The sequence below is a fragment of the Onychomys torridus genome, chromosome 10 (assembly GCF_903995425.1).
Source record: "Onychomys torridus chromosome 10, mOncTor1.1, whole genome shotgun sequence".
Classification (NCBI taxonomy): domain Eukaryota; kingdom Metazoa; phylum Chordata; class Mammalia; order Rodentia; family Cricetidae; genus Onychomys; species Onychomys torridus.
Genome location: NC_050452.1, coordinates 27918136 through 27944318, shown reverse-complemented (window position 1 = coordinate 27944318; position 26183 = coordinate 27918136). Strand labels below are relative to the sequence as shown.

Sequence of the window (26183 nt, the reverse complement as noted above, 5' to 3'; positions counted from 1 at the left end):
TGCCACGGCCCACCTGAGAGACTGTGGGACTAGGAAGCCTTGTTTGGCTCCATGTTTGTGTTGAAACTTTTTTAAAAAATATTTATTATTTATTATGTATACAGAAGAGGGCGCCAGATCTCATTATAGATGGTTGTGAGCCACCATGTGGGTGCTGGGAATTGAACTCAGGACCTCTGGAAGAGCAGTCGATGCTCTTAACCTCTGAGCCATCTCTCCAGCCCATGTTGAAACTTTTTAAAAGCTTTCTCAGGTCCTATGTGGAAATATGTCCTCCCACATCGGATGCTATATGTAGTTGAATTCTTCTTTGGGCTGACAGTTCACACATAACAACACAGATTTTTTTTTTTCCGAGACAGGGTTTCTCTGTGTAGCTTTGTGCCTTTCCTGGAACTCACCTGGTAGCCCAGGCTGGCCTCGAACTCACAGAGATCCACCTGGCTCTGCCTTCCAAGTGCTGGGATTAAAGGTGTGTGCCACCACTGCCCAGCTAACCCATTTATATTAATCTATGTTCTATCACATGGTTTTACCTCTCTATTGTGGAATATTTGTACACTGTGTGAAGCAATATTGCTATGATTGGTGTAATAAAAAGCTGAATGGACAATAGCAAGGCAGGAGAGACAGGCAGGGCTTCCAGGAAAAGCAGAGGAACTCAGGATGAATCTAGGCACATGAGGGAGAGGCCAAAGAAGACACAGAGGTAGTTGGACATACAGAATGAAAGAAAGGTTAAAAGCCACGAGGCAAAACATAGATTAATATGGTTAACTTAAGTCATAAGAACTAGTTAGAATCAAACCTAAGCTATAGGCCGAGCTTTCATAACTAATAAGAAGTCTCCATGCCATTTTTTTTGGGAGCTGGCTGGTGGGACAAAGAAAGACTTGTTACACACTCTTCCATCTTGCACCTCCTGTTTCCTTTCTGCGTCTCCTGTTCTGCCACATGTCTAGATTTCTCTTCCTCTCCCTAGAAATCATGCCTATACCTCCTGCCTAGCTTTTGGACATTCAGCTTTTTATTAGACCAATCACAGCAAGCACATCTTCACACAGTGTACAATATCCCACAACAGTAATCCAGGTGCAGGGGTTTGGGGGATTTACAGGACAGGATAAGGAACCTTGTGTGGGGTAAAATTTTATCAGTAGATTATTCTTTATAATCAAAGCCAAATGATGCTTTTCTTGCCCAGCAAGTGTTCTATCTTTATGTCAAGCTGGCATCCCTATACTTGACTCCCAATGTGCTGTGCTGAGATGCTAGTCAAGCATTAGGACTTGCTTGTATCCAGAGAGCAAATGCATTAAGTTCATACTGAGGACCCTAATCTACTATGCTGAGTTCACACCACAGGAACAGAACCAGAATGGGAAAAGCATTCCGAAGAGAACCAAAGCCTGGTTGCTGCCCTGGCCTTGAACTGTCTTAGGAGAGCGTTCTGCTCCCAGGCTACCCTTCCTCAAAGTGCCTTGAGCCATTTGCTACGCCTAGTATAGGGCTTAGTTGCAAGGACGCTAGAAGCCGTCTCTTCTGCCGCCACTGCACCAGCAGACCAATCCCCGAGTCTCCTAGGCTCGGTGCTGCGAAGCTGCAAGACTAACTCCGAGAAGTTCTGAACTCGGCAGAAAACCGCATGCAGCTCATCCCTCAAGGAGGAACCAGGACGAACGCTCCTAGTCCGGGGAGGAAAGCCACCAGGGTGCACTCTGGGACAGCTAATCCGTGAGCTGGCCGCCCGTTGCACACTGGGATTGGTAGTCTGTGGCGCGGGCTCGCCCCTCACCTAGCCAAGGCGGGTGCCTTGGGGCCAATGGGAGCGTCGCCGGCCTGGCCAGCCCCGCCCCCGCGCCTCGGGACGTCTGTGCCGGGACATGGCCGCTACCGGTACCAGGATCCTGAGCTGAGCGCCGGCTGCCGGAGCCAACCACTGCCGTCCATCGTCTGCGCGGGCCGGGCCCGGGCGCCGGGACGGCGAGGAGCTGCCGAGGAAGCGGAGGCAGCCGTACGACGCCGCCGCGGCGGACGCATGGCGTCCATCTTGCTCAGGAGCTGCCGCGGCCGGGGCCCTGCCCGCCTCGCGCCGCCCCGCGCCGCCTCCCCGCGGGGTAAGCGGCCGCCGTGCACCAGACCTGTTGTTGGGTGGCCAGGGACCTGAGCGGGGCACCCACGCATCCCATGCCCGGAGGCAGCGCGGCGGTGACAAGCACCCGGCTGCTCTATGTCGCCTGGGCTGGGCAGCTTCACCGTGACCTTAGTTGCCCTGGTCTCCGCAGGTCACCGCTACCAACAGAGGCGTTGGGAAAGTTCCTTAGGGCTGTGGCTGCCCTGGCGCTCCCCTTGATGATGAACCGAGCCCAGGCGTGCCCTTTGGCCAGCTCAGGCCTGGAAGCCAGAACTCCGGGACAGGGAGATTGGGTTTTGGGTGATGCCAGCACAGTGGGTCGCTCCCTGGGGTGGGGTGGCCGCTGACTGGGGTTTCTAAGAAAACTTGAATGTGTCCGGCTTGTAAGTTATGGTAAGGATGAAACTTGGTCTGTGAGAATTTATGATTTACTGGCAGAAACAGTTCTTGTCACTTTAAGAGTATAGGCGTGGTGTGGAGCCAGGCGTGGTAGCACACGCCTTTAATCCCAGCACTCTGTGGAGTCACTGGCGAGTGAATCTCTGAGTTCTGGGCCAGCCTGGTCTACATTTCGAATTTTAGACCAGGCTAAAAAGCCAAATATGATCAGTGGAAAGACAGGAAAGTCTCGGTTTGGAGCGGTTTTCCAAACTGTCTCTTCTATAAGAGCTGTCTACCTGTTAACTTGTTCAGGATGCTGTAAAGTACTAATGCCCTTTCTAATTTCTGTGGCCTGTTTATGGCTTTAAAATTAGCTGTTTTTTGTTTGTTTGTTTTGGTGTGTGTGTGTGTTCTTATTATTTCAGGCATAAGAATGTTTTCTGGAGCCCTTTGAACAAAAATACTGCTTCCCTGACAGTGGGTTAGTCAGCTGTTTAGCTGTGGAACCAATAGTAGCAGGTCCCTGCACTCACTGGAATGATGTGCTGGCACAGGCAATAGGCATAGGACAGACATCCTAGTTTTTAGTCATAGTAAACAAACTGAGGCCAACGTTGTACCCAAATTCTCTTGACTCTTGAATACCTACCTTATTCCCCACTTTTGTGTGACATACTTTATTCTGATGTTCTCTTTTTGTTTCTTTGTCTTCTTCCAAGACACCACATTGCATTAGTCCTTATGACTCTTCAAATTATAACAGTTTCTCAGATTTTCTTTGTTTTCCATGAAAGTTTTTGTTTGTTTTTTGGTTTTTTTGTTTGTTTGTTTTTTGGTTTTTTGAGACTGGGTCTCTCCGTGTAGCTTTGCACCTTTCCTGGATCTTGCTCCATAGACCAGGCTGGCCTCGAACTCACAAAGATCCACCTGGCTCTGCCTCCCGGGTGCTGGGATTAAAGGCGTGTGCCGCCCGCCCGCTGCCGCCGCCCCCCCCACTGACCTTGACAGTTTTGATAAGTACTTCAGTCAGGTGTGTTATAGGATGTCTCTTTTGGTGTTTTTTGCTGATGAGTTCTGGGGTGGAAGGCCGAAAACTTTGTGCTTTTCTCATGGCATAGTGCCAAGGCTCTGCAGTTAAGGGAAACTCATTGTTGATGTTGACCTGGTTTCTGTGCTTGTCAGGGCTCTACTGTGGAGTCTCTTTCCTTCCCCTTCGCCTTTCTATGCTGTTCTCTGTGAAAGGAAGTGACTTGTAGAGGTTTGGCTGACAGATCCTGGAGTGTGTGAGAGAGAAGCATCCAGTCCACAGTGCCGTTTTGTAAACCTGTGAGGACTAGTCAAGGCTCAGGAAAACAGAAGACTGGCTTGGAGCGAGACAAGTTAATGCAAAGCTGGAGGCTTTACATGAAGGTCAGAGAGGACATTGGAAGGTTGTAAAAGTCTCTTAGAGACAAGGTAAATAAGGGAAAGACAGAGTCTTTATCTCTTTTCCTGACACTGAGCTCCTAAAGCTTTGGAATGATAAATAGCAATGGGTTTGTTACTCATCCCCCCCCAATCCCTGAGACAGGATTTCTCTGTGTAGTCCTTGGCTGTCCTGGAACTCACTCTGTAGACCATGCTGGTCTCAAACTCAGAGATTTGACTGCCACTGCCACCTGAGTGCTAGGATGAAAGGCATGTGCTACCACCACCACCACCACCACCACCCCCCCCGCTGGGTTTGTTACTGAAACGAATTGGGGAGTAGGCCTAGGTAGGTGCCTGCTGTAATGAGATTAGAGGGCTGGGGTTTAAACCTAACATCCAGGGATGTGGAGAGTAGAGTAGTCAATGGACCCGAGGAAAGAACACTGCAGAACCTGGGTTGCTCAGGACTCTACTGGTTATGACCCTGACTCCTTTGGCTACTCGCTTGTATCCTTTGTGGTAAACTGTGACAATGAATAGAATACTTTGCTGGGTTCTGTGAGTTGTTCTAGCAAATTATCAAAACCAAAGAAGGTCTAAGAACCCTTCAAAGGCTGGAGAGATGGCTCAGTGGTTAAGAGCACTGACTGCTCTTCCAGAGGATTTGGGTTCAATTCACAGCACTCACATGACAGCTCACAGCTGTCTGTAACTCCAAGATCTGACACCTTCACACAGACATACATGCAGGCAAAACATCAATGCACATAAAATTAAAAAAATATATTTTAGATTTTAAAAATGTGTGTGTACTTGTGTTTCTGTATGAGTGTGTATACTGTATGGGTGCAGGTGCCCGTAGAGACCAGAAGCAGTCATAGAACTGGAGTTACAGGCAATTATGAGCCAGTCAATATGAGTAGTGGGAACTGAACCCAAGTCCTCTGCAAGAGTAGCAAGTACTTTTAACTGCTGAGCTATCTCTTCAGACCAAACCTTAAATTTACAGACAGCAGAAATGCAGGCAGCATGGGCAGCTGTAGTGAAATGTGGACCTGTAAGCCTATCACTCTGGATGGCTTTGACAGTGAAGCAGGAACAGTCCTCAGATTTATTTTGGGGAGAACCCAGGAAGGGAGCTAGATGGATAGAAATGTAAGAGTAAGATCAACCTAGGCTGTCTTCTGGTTGCTGGGGTTGTTTCTGAGCAAATCCTATAGAAGTAGGATTGGAAGAGGCAGAGGGCAAGTTCTGGGCCTCTGGATTAAGAGTCTGGAAAGGTTTGGGTGGCCCTGGTCTGTGCTTAAATTGTAACACTTGTTGCTTGTATGAATGTAGCTGAGGGCCAGCTAGATGGTTCAGGTTCTTGTTTTCTGACCTGAGTTCCAACCCCAGGACCCACACTAGTGGAAGGACAGAACCAAATCTTTCAAGTTGTCCTCTGACCTCTGAATGGGTGCACATAACAATAAATCAATGCAAAAATAAAATTTAAAAACAGATTTTTATAAAAACAATGTAGCCAATATCTTTGTTATGAATTGTGAATAGTAGTAAAGGAACCAGTTTTCTAAATGTGACCTCTTTCCCCATAGAGCCAGAAGAGCTTCATGAAGCACTATCATAATTAGTATTATTAAATAAAAACCCAGGGTCAGATATTAGGGTGAAAGCTGAAAGATCAGAGAAGCAGAGCAGCCAGCCACTAGAGACTTCTTACTTACTTCTACAAAATCTCAGAATTGGCAGTCCTGTCTCTACGAATCCTGAGACTGAATGGGGCACCCAAGATCCTGTCTCCTCCTTCCTAGTGCTGGGATTAAAGGCATGCACCACCACTGCTCAGTTTCTCTTTCAGTGGGCTTGAACCCCTGATCTTTAGTGAGCTTGAACTCCTGATCTTCTGTTTCTTCCTCCCAAGTGCTGGGATTAAAGGGTGTGTGCTACCACTGCCTGGCCTCTATGATTAACCAGTGGCTATCTCCACCCTCTGATATCCAGGCAAGCTTTATTGGTCAGAACACAAACAAAATATCATACATTTCCCACTTTTTGTCTAAAATAAAAAGTGAAGTTTTAAATAACATAGAAAAACTATATACAATAAGTACAATAACTATATACAAATATATATAGGCAATAATTACATTGACAATTTCAAGTCCATTAGTATTTGACAAATTCAGAGAAAAATACTCCATTATCTATTCTATCTTGGTGAATCCAATATTCAATACAAGATATTGTACCTAATTCACTTTATATCCTAACTTGTATTACCAACCCAAAACTATCTTTTTATGTCTCTCAACCTTAGACACTTTACACTTCTTTAGTGAGTTTCTTTTCTGAGTCTGGTAACAAGGAAAACTGTAACTGTCTTGTCTTGAACTCCATCAGAGACCTGAGAAGGGTGAAATGTTACCTAATGACAGGGACTTTAAGCTAATTGTCTGTAGCCAGGCAGGGAAGTATAGGCAGGGCGACCAAACTAAGAATGTTGGGAAGAGGAAGGGCAGAGTAGGGAGTTGCCAGCCAGACACAGAGGAAGCCAGATGAGAATGCCACACTGAGAAAAGATATGGCTAAACATAGATAAGAATTGTGGGTTAATTTAAGTGTAAGAGCTAGTTAGTAATAAGCCTGAACTACTGGCCAAGCATTTATAAGTAATATTAAGCCTCCAAGTCAATAATTTGGGAAGCAGCTGCTGGGTATTTGGAAGTTACTAGTGGGACAGAAACTTCTGCCTACAGCTCCCTCCTGACATAAAATGGTAAATGGATGCTGCTTCTCAGTGTGGCATTCTCATCTGGCTTCCTCTGTGTCTGGCTGGCAACTCCCTACTCTGCCCGCCATCATGTACAGCAGTTCTCCAGAAACTTACTTGTAGGGGCTCCATTCAGACCTTCCGAGATGCCTGGTTGACACCTGTTTGCTTACTTTTCTTTGTTTCTGTCATAGGTAATCTGAGGGATCGAGCTTGTCTCAGTTGTACCAGGAGGACCGTGGGGTTGATAAGCCATGAGTAAGTAAGCCCATCACTGAGTGTGTCACTGCGAATGTCTGCTTGAGGCTGTTGGCCATGCACCTGGACTTTCACTTTGTCAGGGAACTGACAGCTTTTTTTATTCCCTGTTTCTGTTTCTTTTAAATCTTCATGTGTTTACTTTGATGGTTATAACCATATAATGTTGATGAATTTTAAAAGAATAAGTACTCAAAATCCAAGTACCCAGTCATGTATACTACTGGCATTTTGGTGTACTTCTCTTTTGGTAGTTGCTTTTGTCTGGTTAGTTGGGGTTTGGTTTTTGTTTTGTGAGACAGGGTCTGCATATATAGTATATGTAGCTCAGACTGGCCTTGAATTTTTGATAACCTTACTGCTCAGCCTTCCAGTTACTGGAATTACACATGTGCTCCAACATGCCCAACCTGACGTTTTTACTTATATCTGGTTTTTGATGTAGTTGTTATCACTGTAGTTTTGCCAACTTGGTATGACTAATCTTCCCATGCTCACACAGCTAAACTTTTTAGTGGCTTTCCATAGAATCTTGCCTAATTCTTTCTAGCTGTTTGTGGCAGTATTAGGAGTGTTTGGATCTGTCCATGACAAGGCAGACCCTCCCTTGAGTATTTTGGTCTTTCAGGGCTACCTGTAGCTAGTCTTTCTCTGTTCCACCAGCCAGCTCCCAAATCATGACCCGGGGACTTATTATTATGAAAGCTTAGCCAATAGCTTAGGCTTGTTCCTAACTAGCTCTTATAACTTAAATTAACCCATATCTTTTCATCTATGTTTTTGGTTTTTGGATTTTGTTTTGGTTTTTTCGAGACAGGGTTTCTCTGTAGCTTTGGAGCCTGTCCTGGACTAGCTCTGTAGACCAGGCTGGCCTCGAACTCACAGAGATCCAACTGTCTCTGCCTCCCGAGTGCTGGTATTACAGGCGTGTGCCACTACCGCCCAGCTCATCTCTGTTTTTTTTTTTTTTTTCACATGGCTCAGTTACCTTTATTTTGTAATGCCCATGCTGTTCGCTCTGTATCCTGGTGTCTCCTGTCTTCCCAGCATCCTCTACCCTGTATTGGCCATTCAGCTTTTTATTAAGCCAATCTTCACAATGCACAAAAAGATTATTCTACAACAGGTACCTGCCTCAGGGATGCTCACAATATGCTCCTTACCTTGCTCTGAATGCATAGTGAATATGATGTATTTAGCCATCCCCTTTGGTACCTAAAGCCAAGGGGATGACAGTACCTTTGAAATGGTGGTAGCATCTCAGGTGAGGCTTTGGTAGTATTGGAAGGCCAGTTTCACGGGGCTTCTTGAAGAAAGCGACACCCACATTCCCTGTTGTATGTAGACTTGGGTTGCTGTGCTTCTTGCACTGTGTCCTGCAGCCCGAGTTTCTACCGTCAGCCCTATCTTACCTTAAGGACAGGGCCAGGAGATACCCATGGCTGTCAGCTCAGGTCCCTGAAATGGGGTTCATCTTCCACTTGCATGTGCCTGTCCCTTCCTCTGGGAGAGCAGGAAACCTGTGCTACCTACTGTGCATGTCCCTGTTTGTTTTTTTTTAACTTCTCATTTCTGGAGGTTTTTGTGTTAACTACTCAGCTCTGAAATAGAACCAGTGGTGCTTCTTTTTTTTTTTTTTTTTTTTTTTTTAATGACTTTCTTTTTTTTTTTTTTTCCTGGAGCTGAGGACCGAACCCAGGGCCTTGCTCTTGCTAGCAAGCACTCTACCACTGAGCTAAATCCCCAGCCCAGTGGTGCTTCTTGTAACAGATTTAACTCCTAAAATAAAGACCAGTCATTTGTGAAGACTTGGTTTCTGCTAAAACACATTTGGCTTGATGCCTGGTCCAATGCTGGGATGAACAGGGAGGCCTGCAGGCTGCTTGGGCACAGCAACATTTCTGTGGCTGGATGGCTACTGCATACACATCATTTGGTCAGATCCCCCCACACAGCTGACTGAAAAAGTCCTTGTGTGTGTGGGCTCCCTCCATGTGCCTGTTGGGTAAGCTGTTCATTAGATTTCTCTTTGGATTGTCTCAAGACCCTGGTCATGGAATCTTCTTTGTGCCAATAATGGCATTAATGTCTGTACAGATCTTCTTTCACTCTTTCATGTTGTTTGTGGTTTTGTTTTGTTTCAAGACAGGCTTTCTCTGGGCAGCCGTGGCTGTCCTGGAACTCACTCTGTAGCCCAGGCTGGCCTCAAACTCATAGAGATCCTCCTTCCTCTGTCTCCCTGAGTGCTGGGATTAAAGGCATGCACCACCACCACCTGGCTTTTGTTTTGTTTTGTTTTTTAAGCAGAATCTCCTGTAGCTGAGGCTAGCCTTCAACTCTTGATCCTGCTACCTCTGATTTCTTCAGACTTTTCCATTGGGTATGGTGATTCAATCCTTTAATCCCAGCAGAGGCAGGCAGATCTCTACAAGTTCAAGGGCAGCCTGGTCTACAAAATGAATTCCAGGCCAGCCAGAGCTACATAGTCAGACCCTGTCTTTCTCAACTACCCCCAAAAGACTTTCCCTTTTCTTTCAGAAAAGGTGGTGTCATTTCTGTTAGGTCATGAGCTTAGCCTTTAACACAGTTCCAGGTGTTTTCTTCCCTCATTAGCCTTTTCTACTACCTTGCCAGGTGCTTGCTGCTGCCAATCTGTGTGATAATATTCTAAAGTTTGCCCACTTCACATCACAACATTTGCTTCCTGCTCAGCTCATAGCAGCACAGGCCAGACTGTGGCTTTATTAATTAAAAAAAAAATTTTTTTTCCATGCTGGCAATCAAACCCATAGCCTTGCACTGCTAGGCAGGTGCTCCTCTACATCCCCAGGCCTTGTTTGGTATGAAAGTCTCACTGTGTAATCCAGGCTAGTTCCAAACTCAATTTCTGCCTCCCAATACTGGGATTATAGATATGTGCCACCATGTCCAGTTTTATATAAGTTAACCATTTTGAACATTTGCTTCAAAAGCTAACAGTAATAACTATGACGTTCTATTGACCAACATTTTAAATCAGCACTTATGGATGAACAGCAAAAACTTTCATTTTGGCTGAGCTGTGTAAGAGATCTTAGTGTACATACATATGGTATATATATGTAAACATATGTATGTAGGTGCTAGTATGTGCATGTAGAACGCCACACGTTAACATGGAGTATCTTCCTTGATCATTCTCCACCTTATTTTTTGAAACAGGATTTCTCAGTGAATCTAGAGTTTACTGATTTTGCTAGGCTGGCTAGCCAGTGAGCAATAGTGATCTGCCTGTGTCTACTGAGATTATGGGTGTACACCACTGTACCAGCTTTTGCCATGGGTACTGGGGATCCAAATTTCAGGTTCTCATGCTTACACAGCAAGTACTTTACCAACTGAGTCACCTCTCTTGCCCATGGAAGAAATCTTGAATCCTGGGGCTGGAGAGATGGCTCATTGGTTAAGAGCAGTTGTTATTTTTGCAGAGAACCTGGGTTCCATTCTCACATAACCATCTATAACTCTGTATCATAGGATCCACTGTACTCCTTTGTCTTCTGTGGTCACCTGACATGCACAGGATGCATAAACATACATGCAGCCAAACAATTACCCACCCATAAAAATAAATAAATCCTAAAAGAATGCTGAGTTTAATACACAGAATCCTCAGAAATATTTTGGGTTTTTTGCTTTTGAAAAAGAAAGAAATCTTGAGGCCTGGAGGTGACTTGTGATGGGTAGGTACACATTGATATTGGTTTATTGTGCTTTGTTTTGTTGAGACAGGTCTCCTTTTCATTTCCGTGGCTGTCTTAGAACTCACTATGTCGACCAGGCTGGCCTCACACTCAGAAAGATCCACCAGCCTCTCCCACCTGAGTGCTAGGATTAAAGGAGTGAACCACCATGCCTGGCTGGATAGCTCTACATATTTACATTTGTATACATACAACAAACATATCTATATGTATGAACGTGCATGTGCCAAGGTGTATATAGAAGTCAGAGAACAACTTTTTGGAGTTGATTCTTTTCTTCTACCTTAGGGGTTCCAGGGATTGAACTTAGGTCTCCAAGTTTAATAGCAAGCACCTTTACCCATTGAGCCTCCTTGCCAGCTCCCAGTATTGGTTCTTCAGCGTGTGTGTGTGTGTGTGTGTGTGTGTGTGTGTGTGTGTGTGTGTACACATACATGTTATAATGCAGGTGTGGAGGTCAGAAGACAGTTTGGTGGGTGGTGTTTGGCTCTTTCCTTCCACTATGTGGGTCTTAGGGATGAACTTAGGTCATCAGGCTTGGTAGCAAGTGCCTGTATCTGCTGAGCCATCTAGTGCTCACAGTGGCAGAATCTGCTTTGGGAAATTGTGTCATGCTGATGGGTTTCCCTGCAGAGCATAATCCCAATGTATAATGACACTGCAATCCAAGCTCAGAATCTCATGTCCTAGGCTGGGACTAGGAGCTGAGTATTCTGCTATACTTTTTGTTTTTCCTGTGTCCTCTAGTTCCTCAGCCAGGAAGCAAGTGTAGTCTGATGCGGTATAATCACAGGCCTCTAAGTGGAGAGTTGTCTGCACTTCTGGAAACATCTCTTGATTTTGGAAGCTATTGCTCTGGTGTTCTTCCTTTCTGCTGAAGATGATTTGGTTCCTTGACATCACTTCCCTGAAGAACAGGGTGACTTATCCTGGTTGGTGTCCTTCCCGAAAAGGCCTCTCCTTTGGCTACCGGCTTGCTTTATGCCTTTTTTCTAGGAGCATGGTTGGAGGCTCTGGGGTGCACCAAGGGAGTTGCCCTCTTGGCAGTGGCCTACAGGCATACTTCTGACATTTGTGTAATGATGATGAGACTTATAAACACTGACAGCAGAAGAGGTATCTGTGTCCATCCTTGTCTGTGTGTGTGTATTTCTGTCGGTCTGTGTGTCCCATTCCTGTTCCTGACTGCCAGTAACTAAGAATATGTTGCTGATATGATAAGGCTCATAGACACTTCTCTTTTGTGAGGTACTACTTAGACTTCCTGGTCCTAACTCGAAGGCTGGACATTCAGGCTGGGCAGGACATAGGCTCAGGACCCTTACATAAACAATCACCCTTGCTAAAATTCCTGGCTTCATAATGTAGGTAGGTGGTGAGTACTGTATGCATGCCAACCATCCGAGCGCGTGCGCGTGCGCGTGCGCGTGCGCGTGCGCGTGTGTGTGTGTGTGTGTGTGTGTGTGTGTCTGTCTGTCTGTCTGTTTGTCTTTCTTTTATTTGGGGGGGCATGTATGTGGGTGAACCTGTGGTATATATGTGAAGATCAGAGGACAAACTGTAGAAGTCAGTTCTCTCCTATCATGTGGATCCCAGGGATTGAACTAAGATCATGAGACTTGATGGCCAGCACCCTTACCCACTGAGCCATCTTGCCAGCTCCAGCAGTGTATTTCTTGTTGAAATATTGTGTTTGGTTGGTGTTGTTTCACTCTATTTGGTAGGTGATTTTTCAGAAGAGGAAAGACAAAAACAAGAAGTCAGGAGATAGGTTGGTGGAGGCTAGGTCCATAGTCTGGCCCTTTGGTTATTGCTGGTGAGCACCAGCAGTACCAAGATTAGTTCTGTATTGGTGGAAAATTTAAGAATATTATAATTTGGGCTAGGATGTAGCTCAATGGTCAGCACTTGGCCTAGCATGTTGGAGACCCTGGGTTCTATTCTTAGCACTGCAAAAAAAAAAATTTAATTTTTTTTCCCCACTGTTTGAAAATGGCAAAACATTATGTGTAAGTTGTTAGTAACAATGACTAGTAACCTCTTTGACAGGCCAGTGATAGTAGCTCAGTGGATAATATAAGTCTTTGTCTTGGCCTGTTGGCTGCCCTAGCACCTGTAGGCATCAAGCCTTCTGAGGAAGCCACACCCTTCCTCTGTGAGGATGGGAATTGATATTAAAGCCCAATGATGCAGCTGTCCATGTGCAGAACTGTCTTCCCCTGTACTTTAAGGTGAGGCCAAGGGAAGAAGTTAGGAAGTAGGGCCTGCATCTCTTTATTGGTAAGTAGCTGAGTGGTACTCCAAATCTGGTTGTGCTGTCTTCTTCCTTATGTTTTCACCCTGAATGATGTAACACTGTGGTTCAGGACAGAGTGGATTCAAGGGCCTCTTTACAGCTCCGAGATTGCAAAGCCAAGGAAAGCTGGAGGTGTGGTAGTATGGAGCTGGGTGTGGCTTGGAAAGAGATTGACAGCACTTTATAGGACCCCCAAGGAGATAGATGAAGAAGGTTGGCTGGCACACAGACTCTTCACCACTACACGGGGCTTTTTTTTTTTTTTTTTTTTTCAAGACAAGGTTTCACTGTATAGCTCTGGCTGTCTGGAACTCGCTTTGTAGACACCGCTGTCTGCCTGCCTCTGCCTCCCAAGTGCTGGGATTAAAAGCATTGCACCCCGCCACCTGGGTACACAGGACTTTTTTAAACTTCTGTTTTAATTTTAAGTTATTGTGTGTAGAGGCAGGGGTTCATGCCATAGTACTAGGATAGAAGTCAGGACAATTTAATTGCAGGAGTTGGTGGGTCCCAAGGATCTAACTCAAGTCATCAGGCTTGGCAGCAGGCAGCTTTATCCACTGAGCCATTTCATTAGCCCAGAACTGAAGGTTTTGAGCCTGGACAGTCTAATTCAGAGTTGTAGCCCTCATATCGACACCTAGCCAAGTGCTAGAGACAGGACAAAGGGGTTCCGGGCACCCACAGCAGGCCTCTTAGAGTCTGTGGCCACCTAGAGGTTGGTGTGTAAATGACTAGCAGGGAGAGGTTTCTAATGTACGATTTAAACCTGGAGGAGGATTGTACCGCTCAGTTGTTTCACGGTCACATGGTAAGCTCACTACTGACCCTGGCTCCACATGGAGTCAGAAAAAGGTCTTCTTGTATACAGACTCTCTGCTTCAGGTTAGGCATGGTCCCCTCTGCAGCTGGTCGTCATCTTTTCTTTTTCTTTTTTTAAGTGAACTTTATAACTTAATACTATTTTTCCTATTAATGGGGCTTAGTTTGACGTTTTCATGTACACATACAGTGCATGCTGATCAAATCCAAACTCCTCCTTAACCAAGTTTACAACATTTTCCTATCTGAATTCCAAGACACCAAGGATGGTATGCCGTAAGCAAGGCTGATAACAGTTGATGAAAACAAGGGCTAAAGTCACAGCTCAGAGCCAGAGGGCTTGGCAAACATACAGCATGCCTTGGGTTCCATGTCTAGTACTGCAAGAAGAAAAAAAAAGTCCTGTCTGGTCTCAAAATGGAGCTGGTCTTCTTTGTGGTTACTTTGTGAATGAGCTTGGGTTCCAGCTGCCCTGTGATCCTGATCCAGTGTGAACAAAGAAGTCTAAGGTTTTTAGCTAACAGCTTCTGGCTGTGGCCTCACCTATTTTAGGGCTGTTATGGAGCCTTCATTCTGGTGAAGAGGTGTAGGCCTGATGACACATGTGCCTCTGGTCTCTCTCTCTCCATGGCAGGGGTTTGGTAGGTGCATGCCTCAAAGAGTACACTAAAGGGGGAGGTAGACAGAGGTGGGGGAGTTGTGCTAGAGCCAGGGAAGGGAATGGACCCTGGACTCTCCTTTGGGGTTTCCCCTTTGTTCCAGTGTCTTCTGTCAACCAAGAGTCACCTGTTGAGAGAGAATATCCAAACTGGATGGACTCTTGACTCTAGACTCCATTCCCTCAAATCCCAAAGTCATAAATATCACTTCCTGCATCAGGGTTGGGTTGAGTCCAGTCAAGCTTCTGCTGTCTACCCTACTGTTGTGTGTCTTTGGGAACTTATGAGTGAGGCCAGTGAGGCTCACACTCATGTGTGAGGTCTAGCTAGGCCACTCACCATTCCAGCTTCACATGGAAGCCCTCCTAAAGGCTTCCACCAAGGAAGTAAGTGGATACATGGAGTATGGTTTGATATTTGGTACTGAGTGGTCAGATAGGTAGGAATTTCTCATTGCTGCTTTTCTGTTTTTCCCTTTTCAAGGAAAGTTCTGTCTCGCTGTTGTATTCCAGCCAACCCTATGTACCTGTGCTTCAAAGGTCAGCCCCTCAGCTGTTGGACTCAGAGGCCTGAGTGCCAGGGCACTGTTGCCAGGGCAACATGGACACCTGCCTCTGCAAGATTGGTTGTCACAGGACCTCAGTACCTTCCTGTGCGCAGCTGGCACTCATCACCTCCCCTAGGAGAGGACTCTGTGATAGAGAAGTCCCTTAAGTCCTTAAAGGACAAAAATAAGAAGCTGGAAGAGGGTGGCCCCGTGTACAGCCCTCCAGCTCAGGTGGTAGTGAAGAAGTCCCTTGGGCAGAAGGTACTGGATGAGCTGAAGCACTACTACCATGGCTTCCGCCTACTCTGGATTGACACCAAGATAGCTGCCCGCATGCTGTGGCGCATCCTCAATGGCCATACACTGACCCGCCGGGAGCGCAGACAGGTATGGGACACACCGTGCTCTTCTTTCTCCGCAGGTTATTTTCTATTCCTTTTGATAAAAAGTCAGTAAAGTTTATAGAAAATGAACCTATCTCAAACTACTAGTGAACTGTAATACGATGTGAATGCTGGCACGGAGTTGCCTCCCTTGCTGGGTTCCTGCAGCCTTGCCTTTGGTTTCTCTGTTTCTGTTTCTACTTCATAGACACTGTGTTCCTCTGGGGAAGTCTCTTAAAGTTATTTCTTTGACTCTGCGAGCCTGGTATGTAATTCTGTCTGTCCTTAAGCTCTGAAAAGGCCCTTCCTGGGGCTGGAGAGATAGCTAAATCATTAAAAGCACTTGCTGGGCTTCAGACTTTGTGGGAGTTTGAGTTTAAAAGGTGACAGGCTAATCTGGCAGAGGAAATTTCAAGACAAAAATAGGATCAGAGGCCTATAAGATTGGTTCATCTGTTAAAGGTACTGGTCACTCAGGCTTGACCACCTGAGTTTAGTTCCTGAAACATGTAAGAGAAATGACCGCACAAAGGTGTTCTTTCGCTTCCACATGTGTGCTGTGGCACACATGCACAATGAAAATAATTGTTTTTATTCAGGTTTATAATGGGGATCAGAAGCAAAAGATGAATAGAAAGACTTGAAAAACTTGCAGTTGGGCCAGAAAAGCCAGTAAAAAGTTGGACCTAAGGATAGTACAGTTGTTAAAGAAATTGGGACCATGAGGCTGGAGAGATGATTTAGTGGTTTAGAAGACTTACTGCTCTTGCAGAGGACCTGGGTTAAATCCCAGCACCCATGTGATGGCTCACAACCATCTCTAACTCTAGTTCAAGGCTTTAGACACCGTCATTCTTTGTGCACCAGGCATACATATGGTGCACATATATACATGTAAGCAAAGCATTCAAGCACATAAATTTAAAAAAAATATTTTTTAAAGGGAGAGATTGGGGCTGGGCATGGTGGCATGTGCATTTAATCCCAGCACTTGGGAGGTAGAGGCAGGAGGATCTCTGAGTTCAAGGCCAGCCTGGTCTACAAAGTGAGTTCCAAGATAGCCAGGGCTATACAAAGAAACCCTATCTTGAAACAAAACAAAACAAAAAACCCAACCAAAACAAAAAAAAAAAACCAGAGATTGGGACCATTAAACACAAGGAAGTACTTTGTGAGAAACATGCCTTTAGGGCATCTAAGGACTTGGCCAAACTTTGACCCATGGAAGGCTCTGCCAGTGAAAATTAGAAACTCATTTGAAGGACTTCACAGGCCCTTCACTTTCAGAGGTAATCTGGGACATCTTTCATAGATTACTGTCTTGTCTAAATTGTCCTCCTTTGGGCCTGTCTTGTTTATCTCTACATACATCCTGTGCATCTAGTGAGCCTAGAGTTAACACCCTATCCCGTTTTCTTTCTGAAGGCCATTGGCATGCGTAGTTTAGGCTATGAGAAAGAAATGGATTTTGGAGGTATCTGTCAAGAGCTCTTGAGTCACACTGTGGTTGAGTTTGTAGTAATGGTAAGTAATGTAGTAATGTCCCCACTCACGTGCCCACATCTTTGCAGTTTCTCCGGATTTGTGCAGACCTCTTCCGCCTAGTGCCCTTCCTGGTGTTCGTGGTGGTGCCCTTCATGGAATTCCTGCTGCCTGTAGTTGTGAAGCTCTTCCCCAACATGCTGCCATCCACATTTGAAACCCAGTCCATCAAGGTGAGGGCACTGGGACTTTGAATTCACCTTGAAAATGAGTCTAAGGACTGGGGCGATGGCTAGTGGGTAAAGAAGTACTTGCATGAAAACACAAGGTGTCGAATTTCAATCCCTGGAACCATAAAAACCAAGCCGGGTAAGACATCTGTAATCCCGGTGCTCCTATGGCGAAACAGACGGTAGAGACAGGACAGTTCCCAAAAGATCATGTGCCAGCTAGCAGCACACAACAAAGAAGGGACCCTGTCTCAAACAAGTGGGTGGTGAGGACCAACCCCACGGTGTCATCTGATCTCCACTGACAATGTCCACACACACATAAGTCAATGTACACACATATGTTCAACAAACAAAAATAAATAACAGATAGAAAGGAAATTAGTCCAAAATTCCTTCCAGACCACACATCTGTGGTCTGGTTCTTTTGTGAAGCACCAGCTGAGCCAAGTGCTTATGTCACACCAAATGACCCAAAACCTCACTGTCTGGTCCTTCATGAAACACATATACCAACTTCTGCTATGGAGGTAGAGTGGGGGCTTCACACAGACATTTTTTTAAAAACCATTAAATTGAGTTTAAGAATATATCACACTTAGATTTTTGTTCCTTGAAGACAGGGGAGACTTGTCTTGCAGTAGGCAGCAGTCTAAGCAGGCTTCAAGACTACTTCCCACAGTAGAGACAGGTCATGGTGGGATGCAAGAGGGTGCAGGCATAGCTGGAGTATAACCTCAACTTTGCTCTCATAGGAGGAAAGGCTGAAGAAAGAGCTTCGGGTAAAGCTGGAGCTAGCCAAGTTTCTCCAGGACACCATAGAGGAAATGGCCCTGAAGAACAAGGCAGCCAAGGGGAATGCCACCAAAGATTTCTCTGCCTTTTTCCAGAAGGTGCAGTATTCTCATCTGTCAGAGGATGATTTGAATGTCAAGCACTTTTCTTCCTTCTTCCTTCATTTCCTTTTTCCCCCCTTTTTTAAAATTGTATACTCAGCAGAATAAAGCTAAGGACAGAGCTTAATCTAACTGCCTGCTTCCTGTGCTCAGTCCCTTTCTTTAAGGGAGCTGTAGGTATATACAAATGTGCCTCTTCCTGCCACTGAGAACCTGGGGTGTGGCATGAGAGCCCAAGGCAGTGCCCCCAGCCTGGTGGGCAAAGGACAGCAGAACTGACACCACAGCTGGCATTCCCAGCCTCCTGGCGGACAGCAGCCTGGATGGCGGGCGATACAGGAATAGATGCTGTGTGTGCTAGTGTCTCATACAGGCTTACAGTACCTGAGGTATGACCACTCCCCAGAGAGGTAGGTGGCCTAGCCCTCTGCATCCGCTCTCTCCTGGTTCCTTGCTTCCAGCTGGTACCTGAGGCTAGCTCTAAGAACAGGAGAATGCAGAGTCTGAACCTAGTGAATAATTCTTGAGATTATTTCTGCAGATCCGGGAGACAGGGGAGAGACCCAGCAACGAGGAGATCATGCGTTTTTCCAAATTATTTGAGGATGAGCTGACTCTGGACAACCTCACGAGGCCTCAGCTGGTAGCACTGTGCAAGCTGCTAGAACTTCAGTCCATCGGCACCAACAACTTCCTGCGTTTCCAGCTCACCATGCGGCTGCGGTCCATAAAGGCTGATGACAAAGTGAGTTGAGCCCAGTTGAACCTATTGTAGGATGCTTGCTTTTCTTGCTCATTTTCTTGTCATGCTTTTTTCTCACATAGCTCAGACTTACTAAATGGCCCAGGCTAGTCTCACATTTGTGGTAATCCTCCTGCCCCAGGCTATTGAGTGCTGGGATTACAAACATAAACCACCATACCTGGTTTGTTTATTTATTTTCTTTTTGCTTGGGAAGAACAGTCCTGGGTATTGAACCCAGAGCCTCACATGCTATGTAAGTACTTTAACTCTTTTTTTTTTTTTTTTCCCTCGAAACAGGGTTTCCCTGTGTAGCTTTGCGCCTTTCCTGGAACTCACTTGGTAGCCCAGGCTGGCCTCAAACTCACAGAGATCCACTACTGATGTTTTACAATCTTGCATCTAAGCTGTTAATGCCCAATATGCAGGATACACAGACAAGGAACTTCCCTTAAGCATTCAGGAGGGTGGAATCTCACAGGGAATAAGCATAGGGAAGCTATCAAGGTCAAGGTCAGCAAGCAAGGCAACAGTTACCCAAAACGGGGGCCAGGGCCCTACTGGTCTCCCCTTTTACTAAAAAATGAGCATCTGACTTAGGTTGTGTGGGACGTCAGCAGGTCACCTTACCGGTCATGGAGACACCTGCCGAGGCCACACAGGTGCTCTGTCTTAGGTTGGTGTGAATACTCATACAGGATCAATCGTGTGTTAACTGCTGCCAAAGATCTCAAAGTGGCGCTGGGCTTGCAATCTCTGTGTTCGACACAAAAAAGACCAACAGAGCACTTTAACTCTGTTTCCTTAGCCCTCTTCTCTTTTCCTCTAATTCTCTTAGATTTATTTTATTTTATATGGATGTTTTGCCCACATGTATCTATGTGTACCACATGTGTGCCTGGTGCCCTCAGAGGTCAGAAGAGGGCATGGGATCCTGGAACTGGAGCGATAGATGGTTGAGAATCACCATTAGGTGATGGATGGGATTGAACCCTTGTGCTCTGGAAGAACAGCCAGTGCTCTTCTCTGTTAAGACATCTCTCCAACCTCAATCTATTTTCTTTTTTACATTTTTTTTCCATTCTCATGTGTATGTGTAATATTTATGTGTGTGTGTATGTTTGCATATATCTGGGAGGTGAGTAGTGTGAGTGGGTCCATGTGCATGTGTAAGCCCATTTGGAATCATCCTCAATTGTTCTTCCATCTTCCTGAGTACAACAGAGTCTTCAGTCAACCCAAACTTAACACTCTGGCTAGTTTCCTAGCCAGCTTGCTTTAGGGAGTCAGCAGCCTCTGTCTTCCAAGGCTGGGTGTCATGTAACCCATGCTAGCCACTAACTCACTATGTAATCAAGACTAGCATTTAATTCTTTTTTAAAATTTTTGTTATGATTTATTTTACTTTTATTTTATGTGTATTTGGTGTTTTGCCCATATATATGTCTATGTAAGGGTGTCAGGTCCCCTGGAACTGGAGTTACAGACAGTTCTGAGCTGCCATGTGGGTGCTGAAAATTGAACCTGGGTCCTGTGGACAAGCAGCCAGTGCTCTTAACTCCTGAGCTATCACTCCAGCTCCAGCATTTAACTCTTTTAAGACATTTTTCTAAAGCATTTATTTATTTAGTGTATCTGTGTTTGTGCAAGCAGATATGGGCATCATACATCTATGTGTGGAGTCAGTTATACTTGCATGAATCAGTTCTTTTAACTCTATCATGTGGGTCCCAAGGATCAGACTCAGATATCAAGCTTAGTGGGAAGCGCCAATTTGCTTCCCTGGCCTTCAGCTCTTAATCCTCTTGCTTTCACCGTGTGGGATTGTAGGCATGTTTCGTCACACCTAGCCTTAGCACTCTTTCTTATTTTTTTTTTGAACAGACAAGGTCTCAGTTACCAAGTCAACCTTGTACTTTGAATCTTCCTGCCTCTGTGTCCCAAATCATGGGATTACAGGAGTGGACCACCAGGTCTGGCTTGCTTGCCTGCCTGCCTTCCTAATTTCTCTTCTCTTCCCTCCCCTCTTTTTCTCCCTATCTCTCTCTGTTTATTCATTTATTTTTGAGGCAGTAAAGAGCTCTCTACTTAGCCCTGGCTGTCCTAGAACTTGCTCTGTGTATCAGGCTGACCTCAAAACTCACTCTGTAAACCAGGCTGACTTGAACTCACAGAGATCTGCCTGCCTCTGCCTCTCAAGTGCTAAAATTAAAGGTGTGCACCACCTACCTAACCCTTGTTTTTCCTTCCCAAACATACTAAGTTCTGTCCAATATTGGAGGACTGTAGAGTCTGTGGGTCTTTGTCTTTGCTGTCCTTCGGGCTTTTGTTTGTTTGCTGCCATTTTTCTGAACTATAGGCACTGACTATATTAACAGAGATTCTTCTTTCTGGAGGACTCACTCATGAGCAAGCTCAGGGACTGGCTACTTCCACCCTTGCCAGGATGGCCTTGGGCAAGAAAGTATAGCTAGCAAGGACCTAGCAAGGAGATGACTTGTCTTTAGCAGGTAGTAACAAGCTACTTCCTCTCCATCAAGGTGTCATTAGGGATAAGTGGAGAACTATGGTTTCCACTCTACCCACTCACTGTCAAGTGCAGTCAGTAGAGGCCCAGTGGAGTCAGGACTTTGCCATCTGTCCAACAGTGACAAGACCAGGTCTTGTGGTGTCAGTGGGAGCCAGGTGGGAAGCAGTGACAAGGAACTAGGCCCTGGCAGCTAGGGTGTCTGCAGAAGGGGAGTAGGGGGTGTTTACCTTAGGGGGTCGGTCAGTACAATGGGGAGCCTGTGCCCTCACTTGTTCTAAAAAGTTACCACTAACTGTAGGGAGTCTTTCTCTGTCCCATCAGCCAGCTCCCAAATCATGACAGAGGCTTCTTATTAATTATGAAAGCTTGGCCCATAGCTTAGGCTTGTTCCTAACTAGCTCTTATAATTTAAATTAACCCATTTATATTAATGTATGTTCTATCACATGACATTACCTCTCTTCCATCTTGCACCTCCTATTTTCTCTCCATGTTTCCTGGTTTCTCTTGTGCACCTAGATTCCTCCTCCTCTTCCTTTCTCTCCTGGGAAATCCCACCTATACTACCTGCCTAGCTGTTGGCTGTCCAGCCTTTTATTACACCAGTCACAGCGGTGCATCTTCACACAGTGTACAGATATCCCACAACACTTAACTTGTGGATGGGACCAAGCAGTAGCAGTGTGGAGAGACACCTGTGTCTTGAAGCACCTGGGCCACATGGAACCTTGCTGCAGAGTAGAGATAGAGAGCACAAGGAACTGGCTCTGTGCCTTTGTTCCCTACGGAGGAGGGCCAGGGGTTGACTAAATAGGCCATGAAACCAGTTCCCAGAATAGCTCTGACTGTAAGATGCAAAATCTTAATTGCATCTTACTCCATCCCAACCCCAGCCCCAGCAGTGTCAGAGGAAGCCAGTGAGGCAGAAAGTAGAATCCCATCCAGATTCTTCTGTCATGTACCCATGTCTCTAAATTTGATTGAAAAATTACATGTTAGGGTTGGAGAGATGACTCTGTGGTTAAAAACATTTGCTATCTTTACAAAGAATGTGAGTTTGGTTCCCAGCACCTGTATGGTGCTTCACAACCATCTGTAAGTAACTCTAGTTGCAGGGTATTTTCAACACTGTTTCTGACCTCTGTGGGCACCAGGCACACATATGGTGTACATACATATATTATACAAGCAAAACACTCATACACACAAAATAAATACCTTTTTGAAAATTAAAAAGGGCTGGGTAGTGGTAACAGCACATGCTTTTAATCCCCCACACTCAGGAGGCAGAGGCAGGTGGATCTCTTGAGTTCAAGGGTAGCCTGGTCTACAGGATTGCCAGGGCTACACAGATAAACCGTCTTGAAGAACCAAAAAATAAATAAAATAAAAATAAAAAGGAAGGAAGAAAAATCACTTGTTGTAAAAATAGTCACTTGTTGTCACAAGTAGTGACAGAGAACTTAGAGTAGCTCTCATATGGCAGTTTAAACACGCTTTGCAAACTGAACTGGGGGAACATCTCCTCAGGCACACAAGGCCATAGAGTCACACAAGGAGTTAGAGCCAAACAGAACTCTCAGTGGTAAAGTGCCGCAGCTGTAAAGGAGAGGGTAGGAGGACAGTGTTGACAAGGACCTGCCTCTGGGGGCAGGCAAAGGTCCACAGCACAGTATCCACCATTTATATTAAAAGGACTGGAGAAACAGGATGGCCAGGACCACAGAACCTTGAAGAACTAATGACTTTAAGCTCCCCACATTCAGGAGAATACATGCATTTGTGACTTTAAGAGGTGAAGATTAAGGGGCTGGAGAGATGGCTCAGAGGTTAAGAGTACTGACTGCTCTACCAGAGGTTCTGAGTTCAATTCCCAGCAACCACATGGTGGCTCTCAACCATCTGTAATGAGATCTGGTGCCCTCTTCTGGCCTGCAGTCATACATGCTGTATACATAATAAATAAATAAATCTTAAAAAAAAAAAAAGAATTTATAAAATAAAAAAAGAGGTGAAGATTAAAGGCATGATGGTGTGGGAGGCAGGCAGATTTCTGAGTTCAAGGCCAGCCTGGTCTACAGAGGGAGTTCCAGGGTTACACAGAGAAACCCTGTGGGGGTGGGGAGGTGGAGTGAACCTCTAATAGGATACATCTGAAGAAATTTCTACCATGGTGTACCAAGTCAGACTTACAAACACCACAGTGGGAAGAACAGTGAGGGGGTCTGTCTCCCTTTAGGAAAAGAGCACAGGACAGTGGTTTCCTCAAAGATGCTGAGGAGCCTGTGGAAGCTGGATGACTTTGCCAATACTGACTTCTGTCCACAGCCAAAATGTCCCATAGGAATGAGGAACAATGCTGGGTGGGGGTGGTGCACACCTTTAGTGCCAGCACTTAGGAGGCAGAGGTAGGCAAATCTCTGCGTTTGAGGCCAGCTTGGTTTACAGAGTGAGTTCTAGGACAGCCAGGGCTGCACAGAGAAACCCTGTCTAAAAGGGGGAGGGGAGCATGGGGAACAACCAAGACCTTCTCAGGTGGAAGAGTGCAAGAACTGTCACGGATTCCTTAAAGAGCGGCCCGAGAGACAAAGGAGGTGGCTTAGCCAGTGCTTGCCACACAAGCATGAAGACTGTGCTTAGATCCCACAACTGTGGCAGCACTGGTATAGGCAGAGACAAGGGGCTTCCTCAAGCTTATGACCAGACAGCCTGGCCGAATTGATGAGCGTCACCTTCAGTTAGATTCTGTCCCCAAAGAAATAAAGGGAAGTGGTCACAGAAAGACACCCCATATATAGTTCTGGCCTCCAAAGCCACATGTATACGTATGTACACACATCAACCAGCACAAACACGACACATACGATACAATGCACACACATGCCAAAGGAAGGTCTCTAACCAACATTATACAGTGCAGGATGGGACTTTGGAGTATCAGAAGGAAGGAGGCAGGCGGGAGTTTGGGTGAGTGTGGCCAGCCTTCACTACTCATTCTAGTGAGCCGGAGGTGCAGCACTTGTTCTCTGGAAGATGAGAAAATAGCTAGGATGACCAGATGAAGGACAGGGAAGCAAAGGAAGGTGAGAGTTCGTTCTGCCTGTGGTTCCGCTCAGCGTTGTGATGAGTGTGCACTGTATTCCCAGAGCACTCCATGACAGTGCTGCAGTAGCCAGAGGGAAACTGCAAGAAAACCAACCAAAAGTGGTTGTTTTGCATAGTAAAGAAACTGGAAATGGCCCATCTTCCTGGGAAAACAGGTAAGCAGAATGATCCAGCCAGTCTGTGGGAAGCTGCCCATCAGTCAGGAGTCACCTTGGATGCCTACATCAGCCAGATGTGTCCTTAGGAACTCCCAAGGTTCCTACTGTGGTTTCTGTGTTTCTACATGTTTGGTATTCTTCAAATAACAAATGACAGCCATGGAAGTCATGGTATGTACAAAAGGCAGCATATGGGTCCTCGTCCAGGGGGACATGATTCTGTCCTGCCTGGAGTGAAAAGGATGTGTGATTATCTCAAAAAATTTAATTCAAAAAACTGAACAGTGATGCAATAGGATAGCTGTGCAGTTATAGGCACAGCAAGGGTTCAGGAGTTGCCCAGCACAAAGTGGCACATCATTGTTTACCTCATTTCTTCTCTCTTAACCTGTTGCTTCCTCTGGGTCCCCAGGTCTCCTGTATTCCCTATCGGGGTCACCATAACCTGCATAACTGCAGGCTGAGGCAAAAGAAACACCTCTGGGTATGAGGCCAAGGTATCTTCAGGGTGTTGGGCCTCTCCCTCAACACTGTGGACACTGAGCAGGACAGGGCTGGTTCTGCTGCCAGGACAGTTCTGTTACAGGAAGGAGTAGGCTCCCCCATAGCGTCTTCTCTAGAAGGTGCTTACATGGAGGTGGGCTTTCTGACATCTTGGGGTCAGTTCTGACCATCATGTGCCTTTTAGGGTCCTGACCTTTTCTGGATGGCTCAAGTTACTTGAGACTCAGAACCTGCTCTGATGGCAATATTTTGTCTTTTCTGGTGCTGAGATAGACCCTTGTATCTCAAGGCACTGAGCTACATGTCATTCTAATACTTTGGCAAAACTTACCAAGAAAATGGCTACTGCTACTTCCTTTCCTCTTCTTCTCTCTTTCTCTCTATCTCTCTCTTTTTTTTATTAAGACAGGGTTTCTCTGTAACAACTCTGGCTGTCCTGGAACTTGCTTTTTTGACCAGACTGGCCTCGAATTTAGAGAGATCCACCTTTAAAAATTGTATGTGTGGGGGTTGGGGATTTAGCTCAGTGGTAGAGCCCTTGTTTAGCAAGTGCAAGGCCCTAGGTTTGGTCTTTAGCTCCAGAAAAAAAAAAATTGTATGTGTGTGAGTGTTTTGCCTGCATGTGCACTACATAAGTGCCTGGTGCCCATGGAGGTCAGAAGAGGGTATCAGATCACCTGGAACTAAAGTTACAGATGATTGTAAGCCACCAAGTGGGTTCTGGGAACCAAATCTAGGTCCTCTGCAAGAGCAACAAGTGATGAGCCATCTCTCTAGCCCCAGGAAAATAGTTTCTAATTCAATACTTTTTCCCGGTTGTATTCATACCAGTGTCTTAGATCTGCAGGATCTTGAAAAGCAGTGATTGGCTTTCTTTTCCAGCTGATTTCTGAGGAAGGAGTGAACAGTCTAAATGTCAAGGAATTGCAGGCAGCATGTCGAGCACGAGGCATGCGAGCACTTGGTGTCACAGAAGACCGTCTGAAGGACCAACTGAATCAGGTATGTGGCCTCAGTGGCCGGTTGGGGCAAGTCTGTAGCTTTCTGCTCTGTTAGGAATTATCTGCCTTTGCTCCAGACCAGCACAGTCCTCTCTCTCTCTCTCTCTCTCTCTCTCTCTCTCTCTCTCTCTC

At 45.8% G+C, this 26183-nt stretch overlaps 1 protein-coding gene across 1 annotated transcript in view; it reads left to right on the top strand.

Moving 5' to 3' along the window:
• The first annotated feature begins 1783 nt into the window (after positions 1-1783).
• The window catches only part of Letm1 (leucine zipper and EF-hand containing transmembrane protein 1), a 36688-nt gene continuing 12288 nt past the window's right edge, over positions 1784-26183 (top strand). The window contains exons 1-7 of the mRNA XM_036200874.1: positions 1784-2117; positions 6890-6953; positions 14957-15407; positions 16975-17118; positions 17871-18008; positions 18553-18756; positions 25933-26052. Coding sequence (XP_036056767.1) covers positions 1823-2117; positions 6890-6953; positions 14957-15407; positions 16975-17118; positions 17871-18008; positions 18553-18756; positions 25933-26052 — 1416 coding nt within the window. The 5' untranslated portion in view covers positions 1784-1822. The remainder of the gene's footprint in view (positions 2118-6889; positions 6954-14956; positions 15408-16974; positions 17119-17870; positions 18009-18552; positions 18757-25932; positions 26053-26183) is intronic.